Source organism: Physeter macrocephalus, chromosome 16 (assembly GCF_002837175.3).
Source record: "Physeter macrocephalus isolate SW-GA chromosome 16, ASM283717v5, whole genome shotgun sequence".
NCBI lineage: Eukaryota > Metazoa > Chordata > Mammalia > Artiodactyla > Physeteridae > Physeter > Physeter macrocephalus.
In genome coordinates, this window is record NC_041229.1 from 99,164,475 (window position 1) to 99,177,646 (window position 13,172).

Sequence of the window (13,172 nt, forward strand, 5' to 3'; positions counted from 1 at the left end):
GGAGCCGGGCGGAGGGGAGGGGGGGAACGAGGAGCGCCGAGTGAGAGTGAGCCGGTCGCTCCGGGGGGCGGGGGGAGCAGCGCCGCGGCCGCCGCCGCCTCCGCCTCCGCCGCCGGGGACTAGGGGGTGGGGGGCGGACGAGTCCCGATGCCGGGGGAGACGGAAGAGCCGAGACCCCCGGAGCAGCAGGACCAGGAAGGGGGAGAGGCGGCGGCGGCCAAGGCGGCTCCGGAGGAGCCCCAACAACAGCCCCCTGAAGCGGCGGCGGCGGCCCCTGGGGGGACCACTAGCAGCCGCGTGCTGAGGGGAGGTCGGGACCGGGGCCGGGCCGCTGCGGCCGCCGCCGCCGCTGTGTCCCGCCGGAGGAAGGCCGAGTATCCCCGCCGGCGGAGGAGCAGCCCCAGCGCCAGGCCTCCCGACGCCCCAGGGCAGCAGTCCCAGGCCGCGAAGCCCCCGTCTCCAGCTCAGGGCAAGAAGAGTCCGCGACTCCTGTGAGTAACGCAGTCTTTCAGGCGGTGGGAAAGACCCCCCTCTACCCGCACGCAACCCTCTCGGCTCCCGTAGCGATCACTCCACGTGACATCCTGCTTGCTCTGCCCCCTGCCGGCTCGCATGGCAGATGTCACGCCGCTTCCCTGGCCGTCTTATCACTCCTCTCTGGCTTCCTCCGCCCCCTTTGCCTGTCTGTCCGGCCACTTCCCCACTCCCTGAAGGCGTCCTTTGTAGGATACACTTCTTCTGCTCCTTAGTGACCCACCTCTTCCCTGCCGCCTCAGGCTTCTCCCGCACTCTGGCATCTGCGCTCCCTTTGTCAGCCTATCCCTTTCCCGCTTAGGGCGGCTCTCCGGTATTACATCACATCCCCATTAGGAAATCTACAGCATGAGCTTAGATCCTAGCCTTCAAAATTGTGTCGTCCCCCTCACCCCGCCGTCCCATTAATTAGCTCAAGAGCCAGTTGTACTAGTATCGTTATGTAGCTTTTTTCACTCTACTGAATTTTCACATCACTTTTCACTCGTTTTAAAAACCTGGGACTTAGTTGTCGGGTAAAACGTGGCTTGCCAATTTTAAGTGTAGAGTCTTTCACGTAACAAGATGAGATGCGGGTTTTTTTTCATTTTTTTTTGACAAGTAGCTTATGTGTTTGTTTTTGCATATGTTTTAATGTAGGAACTTCGTCCTTAAAATTAGAATAATCTGAAAGTAATTTCTTTATTACCTAGAGATCATAGAGAAACTAAGATGACCAGAAATATAAATATTTTAAATTGTTTATTAAAATGTTTCTATGCTGAAAATACCGAAGCATACGTGTTTGTAAATTCTAGAAATTAATCACATTAGCCATTGAATTCGTTACTGAAGACATTTGTGTCTTTTGACTTTCAAGTGAAAAAAATTAGTAAAAGCAGGGAAAGTTGAAGGTGGGGGGAGAAATCAGTTTTAAATGCCCCCCGACCTCCACCACCACCCTACCTCCCCAGCAGAGAGCATGGCAATATTTTGCTTGTACAGACCCGATAGATTTAAAACACTCCTGTTCTGAAATTAAGAGTGAAGTCTGTGACCTTGGCATTCTTGTCTTAAAAGACTCTCAGAAAGAGAAATAAAATTCAAAGGTATATTGTGTATTATATGTGCTTTCAAATTATTGAATGTTATTTAAATTAACATAATTTAGAGAATTGTGTAAACTAAATTTCTGTGGACAACAAAAATATGTACTTACAAATGGTTCAGCTGCAATTAGGATTCTAATTGCTGTAAATGAATTTCATGGTCACAAAAAATTTAAGCTTCTGTATTTAATCTCATAAATTTGAAGAGATATATCATTAGCCTTATTTGGATATAAATTCCTTGGAAAAATTAAACTGCTCATGCCTCAATTTTATTATCTATAGGAGATAATGTTAATCTCTATGAGATGCGTTTGTGAGACTTAAGTACACCATGAGAAACACTTAACACAAAGCATGATATGTAGGAAATATTTACTAAAAGTTACTGTTTTGAGCAGTGATGTTTTTGGTAGAAGTAAAACTAGTGTGTAGTGGTCTTTTTCATGTAAATTCTGTGAAATTGGAGTTTTAATTCTTTTTCTATTACCATACACAGGAAGGTTAATAACTTAATATATTTTTTAAAAATTCCCTTCTATTTTCACCTACCCATTTGAAAGTTAAATATACCTGTATCTCCTTGCCACATTTCCCTCCCACTGATCCACCAGTTTTACTTATAGAAATGACATCTTAAGATAATTATACCTAGAGTGGTAGTTTTACCGGCTGTCATGGTTTATTACGTTCCCTAACTCTTGGCAAAAAAGTACTAATGAGTCTTTTTTTATTTCCACATTATAAATGTTAACAGTAGTTGAACTTGGATGAAGATGACTTAATTAAACCCCCTCAGTTTTTTTCTCCACAATATTCCTTGGGGAGAGGGAAGAATAGTCTTAATTCTTAAAGTCCCTTTCTCTCTCATCCAGTATCATGAAAGATAGTACTGTTCTTTTACCTTCGCTTAGCCTCAGAACTCTCTTAATTATATATATATATGTATATTAAATTATCCAGTTTTGATTGGATTGTTACAGTACATTTTCATTGTAATAATTTTTTTGTTACACATTTTCAATTTACTGCACGCCCTGGAAATCAAAGAACTAAAGCATTTCAGCTCAAACCTTGATTGAGCGGTAACTGGTCCTGGTACTGTGTTGACCCAGGGTTTATAAAGGAAAATGAGACATGGACTTTATCCTCAAGGACTTTGCAGTAAAGGAGGAAGATGCATTGATTAATGGAGGTTTGTCAAATGTGTGCATGGTTTACAGGTTTTCAGAATAATAAAATAAATTTTAAAACTAATTAAGTGAGAAACAATCCTTGAAGACATTTCAGTTTACTGAACCCTGGTCTAGTGCCTTCTCACCTTGATTCAGCCCTACTTTCCAAATAACATTTCCCCCAATAAATTCCCAGTAATCAGCTGTTTACTGATTACTGAGTATCAATTTACTGAACCCTGGTCAAGTGCCTTCTCACCTTGATTCAGCTCTACTTTCTAAGTAACATTTCCCCCAAAAAATTCTCAGTCATCAGCTGTTTACCCTACATTTGTTTCTCTTGATAGAAGAGAGCAAAGTGTACAGTAGCTTAATAATGTCAGTAAATACAGAGACTTGGATTGATTGTAACCTCTTTTCCTCTTACAAGACAAAATAACAGAGGAAAAAACATTGCTTTCTACTGCTTACTAAGTGACCTTGGGCAAGTCACTTAATCTCCTTAAATATGCTTCTTCATCTTTAGTTGATAATTTATGATTTGTGAAATGAGCTTTATAGTTAGATGACAATTATCGTTTTTAGAAACTTTCCTAAGCTTTTAACAACTTTTCTATTTGCATTGAAATGTTCAGAAATTAATGAAAAGAGTAGGAACTGTTTGTGAAGGGAAATAAAGAATTTTTCAGTGAATGTGCTCAAGAAAAAGGCATGAAGTTAAATCTATAATCATTATAGATTAAAACTTAAAGGCTAATAGTAAGGAAAGATAAACCAAATTTGAAGAAAGATTATATATCAGTACTAAGAATTAGGCTTTTCATTTGCTGTATTTTAGCCAATAAACTCCAGAGTTAAGTTTCTTATGTTTCAAATACAGATGTTTATGTACTCACCTAGCTTAAAAATGTATGTGTGTGTGTGTGTGTGTATATATATATACGTATGTATGTATATGGGAATTTATATATATACACGCACCCACACACTCCAGCTTATTTCTGATTCATAAGTTAAAACATTCTTGCTTTCTGCTAATATGGAAACAATATAATTGTTAAAATAAGGCTACTTTAAATGCAAAAGGCTTATTTTCTTTCTCCCATGTGATAGTAAGTCCTTTAGTTATCTGATGCATTTCAGAATTTAACACTTAAATACTTTTTTTAAAAAAATTTCTCATTTAGGTGTTGAGGAAAGGTGTTCTTTCCTCACCACAGGGAATATAGGCTAAAACTGAATATTACTAGAGGTAAACCTACAGGCTCAGATGGGTTACAAATGAAGGAAACAAATACTGCTGTTTTCTGGTATATGGAGTTCCTTTTGGGTTTATTTTCTTGCTGAAAGTAAAATGGTAGTAAACCTTTGCATGATACCTTCTTGCTGCTTCTGTAAGGAAAAGGCAATGGTCATAATAGTGACAATGAAGAGGCAGTAATATTCTGAATTGGAAAAACTTTTATGACTCTTTGGAGAAGGCTTCAATTGTATTTAAGCCTGAAATCCTGAGTTTTCCTCTTAACAGTGATCAGTGTGGTAAAAGAAACATTGAACCGTTCCAGAAGGTTTTCAGAAAGTTAATTGTATAGTGTTTCAAGATCTAACAATTGTTTCTGTACTTTTCATTTAGAGTTACCATGATTAGCAGTATTCTTGTGTTAGTTGTTAATTGGGACATTAATAACATAATTTAAAATTATTATACCAAGATTTTATTTAAAAAATGGGATGAGAAAATGATATTTAGTCTTTCTAAAGAGAACAGAATATTTATATTATGCTATGGCTTCTGTATTTGCTTAGATATTCTTTTGTAACATAAGAGTCTTCATTTGTGTTAGGTTTGCTTTCAGAGAAAAAGAGAAAACTTTGTACTGCTCAGAGATGCTGTGTGGCATCTTTATGGTAAAGATCCAAGACATGTCAACTTTGAATGTGGGTAATGGCTATGAGGGGATTCATTATACCGTACTCAACAGTTATGTGTGATAGAAATTTTCCTGAATTAAAAACATGGGGATGACATTTTTTTTAGCCAGTAGTTTATTACACATTAGCCTCTTTACTGTTCCTATTTAATTTGCAAAGTGCAAGTTACATTTATTTCTGAGGTCCAGTCTGTTGCCTGTTTAGAAATAGATTTTGACTTGGGTTTAACAAATGAATAATTTTAGGGTTTTCTTTTAGGTTCATTAAATTTTTATTTTGAAAATTGTCAAATAAACACAAAGTAGAGAAATAGTATAATGAAACCGCAGTATTTATCACCTAAATTTAACAATTGAGATTTTGCCATGCTTGCTACCTTTATCCCCCCTTCCCTCTCTTTTTCTTTCGGTAGAAGTGTTTTAGAGGAAATCTCAAACATTATTTCATTTCACCCCAAGTTACTGCATTTGTGTAGAATAAGGACATTTTTCTCTTATGACCATTTAATACAACAAAATTAGCAGTATTTTCTTTGTATTAATATACTTTTACAATTAAAAACAACTTTTGAATGATACTCTAGCTGTGTGCTGTCAAATATGATAGCTACTTGTGGCTATTTAAATTTACGTTAATCAGAACTGAAAATTCAGTTCCTCAGTTACATAGCTATTTTAGGCACTCAGTAGCCACATGGCGACTACCGTATTGGACAGTGCAGATGTAGAATATTTTCATCACTCCAGAAAGTTCTGTTGGACAGTACTACTCTAGATGTTTTCTGCATCACTCTGGAGGTGAACCTGAAAGAGGTAAATATTTGTGTTTTAAGAAAGTGTGCAAGATTATTCATTTAATATTTGATTCTTTTTTCTTTCAGATGCATAGAAAAGGTATCATCTGACAAAGGTAAGACTGAGTCATTCTTACCTCATGTACATTATATGACTGCTTTATAATCTGATAAAAATTAGAATGAGCTTCAGCCTAATAATTCAAATTGTTCCTATTTAAAAGTGACTTTTATTTAGTAAAGAATTACTGGAGTAGATAGAACCTATTTAAGTTAACAGCAGGTTTGGGCAAGTGGAACATTTTGGCATTATTTAGAAACCTAATAATGGGAAATCAGATTATTTGATGTCACTTTATTGCAATTTTTAAAGCTATTTGGTTTTTCAGTAAAGTAACAACAGAGTGGAATGATATAGACAGAGTATATATAGACTGTATATATACAGAGTATAGAGAGTAAAGTATAGACAAACACTTGATGCTTGTAGCGACTCATGTTATAAATGCAGTTTGAAGAATGTGGAGAGAAAAGTTTTCTAAGATTTTAGCCTGGTGAATAATTAAATCGGGTCATTAGGTCTTTCAAATAGCAAACCAAATATATGTATTAAATGTACTCTTCTGCTTATCTGGATTATGAAGGGAAGCTGATGTTCACTTTATCCTTTTAAATGTTTTTTTAAAAAGACTATTCTGGCTTTGCAAATTGGGTTATTAAAATTGCCCCTGTCATGTTGGGCCAGTTGCTCATTTATTAAATTTTTTTTCCCTAGTTATTGGCTGTGTTCCTTGACGCTGCATTCAGATACACAGCGTCCTTCTTAAAACTGGAACAAAGATACTTTTAAGCATATTTCATTTACAGTGTCTGATCTTGGTCTAGTCCTAAAGGATTGATCAGTTAATTCATTATGTATATATGTAACATAAATACTTATTACTCTTACTGTAGACTTTTCTCTTACAAAGAATGCTTTGCAAATATGTATAAGGCAAGTGTAAAACCCGAATTTATGCCATTGAGAAGAATGACAGTGTGGTTAGGAACCAGTAACTTGAATTGGTGGCTGCTTTGTAAATAATTAGACGCCAGTGACCAGGGTTCCTTTTTCTCTGAATTTTAGAATCTAAGGCTAATATTTCATAGTATACCATGCATAAGTATTTTGTACTAGGCAAGTTTTTTGTGTAGAAAGTTTTGCATGACTATTTGCTTAGCAAGTTTTGGATTTTGTTGCTGTTGATACTTGGAAATTAGAATATGTCTGCCAAGAATGGAAAGTCTTGTGTTCCTTACTCAGAGATCATTTTGGAAATTTTAGGATGAGGGGGAAATGTAGAGACAGGTGGCAGTTAAGTACCAGAGCAGTTTCTATTAAGACAAAAACCAAAAACCGCAACCTGCCTTTATCAGAGCTAAAATTACCTCCTGTGTCTAAAGTCTATGTCTAAAGAAATTATTTTGGGTTGTCTTGAGGTGAGCTCACAGAATGCGGTGGAAATTTTGAACCCTGCTGGAGATAAATTAATCACTGTTTGTCTCAATTTCTTAAACCATAGGTTGGCATGTTATGTACAGTTTTGCAGTTGAGGAGAGATTAAAACTGCATTGTGATTAATTCAGTCTCAATCAATCCCACTTTAATCCACTAGTTAAATGCTCTGGATCTAGAGTTAGAGCTCAGGGTTTGAATTCAAGTTCTTCCTTTTATTGCAAATAATCCAGTACACTGAATCCAGTAAGGACTCAATAAAAGGTAGCTGTTGTTAAGTTTGTAAAATTTCAAAGAAATACTCTCCAACCCCCATCTCAGTCTCTGCATTAGTTTACTTGTTACAGTAGCTTTTCAACTCTGAACAGTATATATAGGTACATAAGTATATCTTATCTTATACAACTAGATCAGTGAATAAAGAAATGGAGGTTGATTTTTCTAAAGGTACAGCTATCTTTTTGTTTTCTTAACATTGAAAAGATGTTTTCAGGATTGTTTTTACTCTTATTTACTCCAAACAACTTGAAATTATGTACTGTCCTTTAACTAAAGATAAGAACTTTGGACATGTTAGAATAAATGACTTGGCACACACAAAAAAACAGCTTGCTGTTGTTTCTAAATTATTAAATTGCAAAGTGCCGTGTTCATTTTTCAAGCTGAAATAATAGTAAAGAAACATATTAGTATAGGTCCCTGTTCCTACTACATTTATTTAACCCTGATGGGTATATGTAAAAGAATGGAAAGTTGCTTTGCGAATAATGTTTATTAATTCATTCAACAAGTGATCGCTTAAAACATGAAAGCTTGGTTTACCACTGCCAGAGATTATCGTCATCGTTGTGGAGCTTCCAAGAATGTTAGCAGAAATTCTGAGGGATGGAGCCTGGCTAATACCTTCTTAACTTGGCTTTATGTTTTCATTCTGGTCTCTGTTTTGAACCAATGTTATCCTTAAGGTAATAAAGTAAAGGAATGAAGAAAGGTAATGAAGTAAAGGAATTATTAAAATGTAATTATTAATAATCCCAGTGTTACTTTGTCTGCTAATTTTAATTTCTTTCACTTTTCAAACCTCCAACCAGAGCTGCCCAAGATAAATCGTAAAAAAGGAGACAGTAGTATCTTAATCTTTATTAAATGTTTCAAGAGTTTCATGGAATAATAACAAATATTACAGAGTCAAATGTGGGCAGTGTTTGAATCATCAAAGTTATTTATTGCAGGACTTCTCAGAGACTTTGATTTCGGGTACTATGCAATGTAAATACCAAAATATGCAGCAATTACCTATAAGACACCCCCCTCCTTTTTTTTTTTTTTTTTCCCTCCCTTTAAAGAATAGCTCATGAAATTAGAGCTTATGGGAAACAGTTTGGAATCCTAGGTGCTTGAAAATTTGATTGTATAAAAGTTTGGGTCTCATCTTTTATTCAAAATCATTTTACTGTTTTTAGTTACTCTTCCTGTTACGGAGTAGTGATGTTTGGAAAAGATTGCCTAGACAGAATCACCAAATGAGTTCATAACAGATCTATGAATTTACTTAGATTGTTTAAAGTTTTGACTGTTTGCCTTATCTAGTTAATAACTTTCATAGCTTTAATTTCATCAGAGTGTTTCTGTTTTCCTGAGTTGGAATACCTTTGATTATTTCTTATCCTCTAATTTCCAGTATTTTTAAACAATATTTGTGTCATCCTTTAATATATAGAACAGGAATTCCCACCTTTTTTTCCCACTCTAACGAGAAAAATCTAACTTAATTTTTACCATTTAAGTTTCTGTGCAAAGGATGTACAGAACATTGTCTTCACAATTCTTTCTTGAAACATTTTGAGTTTCTTTGTTGATAACCTGGTTTCCTAGTGAAAATAAAGTACTGTAAGTTTTGAATAGAAAAGAACTCTGGAAGAAAAATCTCTAAGTAAAAAAAGGCATGTATACTTCCATTCTTAAGCCCTCGGATATGCTGTCAGGTTTAGCTAAAAGACTCTCCTTCACATATTAATTATACTCTTCTAAAGTTGGCTTAAATATGTTTTTTTAAAAGGACTCGCTTTCCCTGACTTCTTTTAATATTGCTGAGATTGGCTAGTATTTCAAAATGGGCTTTACTAATTATTTATGGAAAACAAAGTAGAGCTAATTATCAAAATACACAGACTAGTACGATCAGGTTTCCGAAACTCAAGTTCTGACTCTTACAATGCTTACGTCTCAAGAGGCTGACAGTACTTTAGATAGGCATTTTATCTGTCCTATTTCCTTCGTAGCCCTTTATCTTAAGGTAACAGGAACCATATTATTTCTCTCAGTATGAGAATGATCAGCTCAACATCTTGTTCCATGTTGTCAATGCCCCATAACCTTTAAACCATTTTTCTAATTCAAACATCGAGACCTCCTGTGGTTCTTCCTGAAGTGCAGACATACCTCATTTATGGTTAATGTGGATTGTGACATAGGCTTAGAAAGCCTTGATTATCAGCTCCTTTCAGTTATGGGATGTTTCATCACTCAGGTAAATGAGTCTTTCTGTCCCTTACATATAAAAAAATAACTATAACGATTTGCTGATTATGATTCAACATATCAGAACCATCTCAACACAGTTTATTCTGTTATATATAATAGTGATTTTATATTGAGATTCCTTTCCCTGCCAGAACCAATTGAGAGTTGCAACAGAATGCCGTGGTAGAAGAAAACTGAAGCAGAAGAAGCCTAAGGTCCTGAGTGGGCAAGCCTACACTCAGCATATAAGAATCTGACACCCCTGAAGAGACACCCGTCTCTACATGCAAGCATAACATTATCCTCACACTGAGATCATGGGTGGATGAGAATATCTGACAAAAAGAAATTAGCTCTGATTTAATGACCCCTGACCTTTTAAGTCCAAGAAGGATTAAGCTCCTCTGAATTAAAACTAGCCAGGTTGATCTAACTACATCCAGGCAAATACCCCTTTAGCTTCAGTGCAGTTAATTCCTTTAGAGGTAACTGAGGTTCTGTCTTTTGCCTGCCTGCTTCCTTGCATGTGGCTTACTTCTTTGATCCTGAACTCCCAACTTACAATCCTACCTTCTTATTGACTGATTCTGTTTGTAACTTTACCTCTTTGAGAATTTCTAAACCCCATTTTCTTTACTGTGACTCTAAACTCTTACGCATTGTTGTATAACAAACCATTCAAAAACATAGTGGTTTAAGATACAAAAATTTGTTATTTCTCAGTTGTCCCTCTCCTCAGTTGCCTTTCAGTTCAGACATTTCATGTCATGGTAGGCTCAAGTCAGTGGTCCAAAAGCTGCAAGGCCTCTTGAAGTCTCCCCACAGGATATAAGATCAACATACAAAAATCAATTGTATTTCTGTGTATTAGCAACAAAAAATTGAAATTACAAAATTTTTAAAATATCTTTTACAATAGTATCAAAAATACAAAATACTTAGGGATAAATCTGATAAAAGATGTGAAGTATACCTATACACTGAACAGTATAAAACATTGCTGAGTGAAATTAAAAACCTAATTAAATGGAGTGATGTGCCTTGTTCATGAGTTTGAAGACTCAATATTGTTAAGATGTTATTTCTCCCCATATTGATCTATAAATGCAGTATAATCCAAATCAAAATCCCAACAGGTTTTTTTGTGAAGAATTTTGACCTTGAAAACTTCTTGAAAGGGTATTGGGGACCCATAGGAGGTTGCAAACTACACTTTCAAAACCATTATCTTACCCTCTTTTTAACAGTGGATTTGATTCTTTAAGGAGAGAGGAAGAGATGAAATAGATACTTGGTGGGCATCCAACCATGACTACTACACATGTATGTTCTGTGTTTATTTAACTATTACTTGATTGAAGGACATTTGATATTTCTCAGGTGTCCCCCCGATTACAGGTGATTTTATTTACTGATTGATTGGCTGCTCAAGACATACCATACATATACAAAGGTACACTTATTGGAAGTGTACTGCTTCATGAATATTCACAAGGCAAGTCCAGTCATGTAACCATTACCCAGCTCAAGAAACAGAACATGATCAACCACTCCTATGTGTAACCACCATTCTGACTTTGAACAGCACAAACTAGTTGTGCAAGTTTTTGAATTTTATATAAATGGAATAATACATTATGTTCTCTTTTTGTAGGGCCTCTTTTGCTCACTGTATGTGACATTCCTCTATGTTGTATTTGTTATAGATTGTTTATTTTCATTGCTATGTAGTGTTCCATTGTGGGGGAATGTATCACAATTTATCCATTTTACTATTGATGGGCATTTGGGTAGTTTTCAGTTATTGGCCTTTATGACTAGTGCTGCAGTGCATATTTAATATTTATTGAGGCATAATTTACATACCTTAAAATTCACACATTTTTAAGTGTGTAATTCAGTCTATATAGATTTGCCTTTTCTGACATCTTATATATAGACTTGTACATACAATATGTGAGGTTTTTTGTTTTGAGTCTGGCTTCTTTCACTTAGCATAAGATTCTTGGGGTTAATCCATGTTGTAGCATGTATAAATATTTTCATTCCTTTGTACGGAAATACTCCATTTGATCTCTCTGTTCATCAGTTGATCCACTTTTTAGCTAGCTCCTGTGAGTAGTGATACTGTGAATGTTCTAAACATGCAGTTTTAGATTAAGAATCCACTTCCTTGAAGTAATTCTTACGGTCTTTTAGGTCAGTATCTTACATAAATGAGCTTCTCTTTTGGCTCTGAACCTAAACTAAGGGTAGGTGGAAATGAACCAAATCTGAATTAAGCTCTTGGACTGGCACGTTCCCATTCCTCTTTTATGTGATTAGGTGTGGTATAGTAGAAAGAGTATAGACTTTGGACTTAGATATACCTGAGTTCAAATCTCAGCTCCACGATTTAATATGTGAGCTTGGGAAAGTCAGTTACTTGCTTTCCTCATCTATAAAAATAATAATTACTTGGCAGGATTATGAGGACTAAGTTTAGAAAAAGGGAAAAAATATTAGGCACTTAACAAGTATTTAAGGTTTGTTAGTTTCCCAGAAGAAATGTAAATATTTAAATAAATAGAGATGAGACTTTTACTCTGGTTTCTTCCAGCCTATCAACCAACTATTCCCTATTTACCCCAAATCAATGTTAGCTTTATAATCCTGGGTAAGTCATTTAATTTCTCTAAGCCTCAGTTAGGAAAATGAGGCAATCTGAAGGAGGACCAGGTCATGTTAGGATAAACCTTAAGACTTGAAGTATTTTGTCAGGATGAAATGGCTATCACCTTTTGGAATTTGATGTTAGGTTGTTTTGAAAGGATTATTGGTTGCTCTAGGATTGAGAAAATTTACTTTATGTTTCATCTTTTGGTACCTAGAGGAATTGGGAGGAACATTCCTGCCAGTAGTACCAGTATCTTTTTATCTCAATTCATAGCATCAACCACTCTTGATTTGTCCCTTCTTTCTCTTTCCAGAGCGTGGTTGTATTCACTGTGCCTGCAGTGGCTTGCCTGGTGTCTTCCTTCACCCGGGCTACTGTGGCTCTTTTCTCTTCTTATCACTTATGTATTAAGGAGCCTCTTCAAAGTCACCTACTATTAGGAGAAACAACTACAGATTGTCTTTGAAGCACCACACAGACAGAACTTGGTTCTTTTCTAGCTTGTCATGATTATCCTAATGTGTGGGTTATCCTCTCTGTTGTCAGTTTCTACTCTGAGAACCTGAAGCGCTCCTTTTTTTCCCTTTGTATTTTCTTTTTAAGGTGAAATTCATGTAACAAAATTAACCATTTTAAAGCATAGAATTCAGTGACATTTAGTACATTTATAATGTTGTGCCACCATCACCTCTGTCCCCACCAAAGAAGACCGTATACCCATTAAAGGTAGTCATTTCCCACCCCACCCCCATTTCTAGCCTCTAACGAGCATTAATTTGCTTTTACCTTAGTTACCTTAAAACATTACTCTGAATTTACCTCTATTCTGAATATTTCATGTACATGGAATTGTACAATATGTGACTTTTGTGTCTGGTTTTTGTCCTATAGCATAATATTTTCAAGGTTCATCTGTGTTGTAGCATGTATTACTATCTGTTGGTTCTTCATTCCTTTTTTTTTAATGAATTTTAAA

General features: G+C 36.0%; 2 protein-coding genes across 4 annotated transcripts in view; one reads left to right on the forward strand and one right to left on the reverse strand.

The window, feature by feature from the left end:
* LPXN (leupaxin) overlaps positions 1-812 on the reverse strand; it is a 43,250-nt gene extending 42,438 nt beyond the window's left edge. For both annotated transcript variants that reach the window (XR_003676357.2, XM_028477388.2), the window contains exon 1: positions 758-812. Coding sequence is in view for 1 of the 2 variants with exons in the window: in XM_028477388.2 (XP_028333189.1) it covers positions 758-797 (40 nt within the window). In the remaining variant the exon portion in view is untranslated. The remainder of the gene's footprint in view (positions 1-757) is intronic.
* ZFP91 (ZFP91 zinc finger protein, atypical E3 ubiquitin ligase) overlaps positions 73-13,172 on the forward strand; it is a 32,421-nt gene continuing 19,321 nt past the window's right edge. For both annotated transcript variants that reach the window (XM_024133113.3, XM_024133114.3), the window contains exons 1-2: positions 73-491; positions 5,610-5,638. In XM_024133113.3, the coding sequence (XP_023988881.1) occupies positions 148-491; positions 5,610-5,638 (373 nt within the window). In that variant the 5' untranslated portion in view covers positions 73-147. The remainder of the gene's footprint in view (positions 492-5,609; positions 5,639-13,172) is intronic.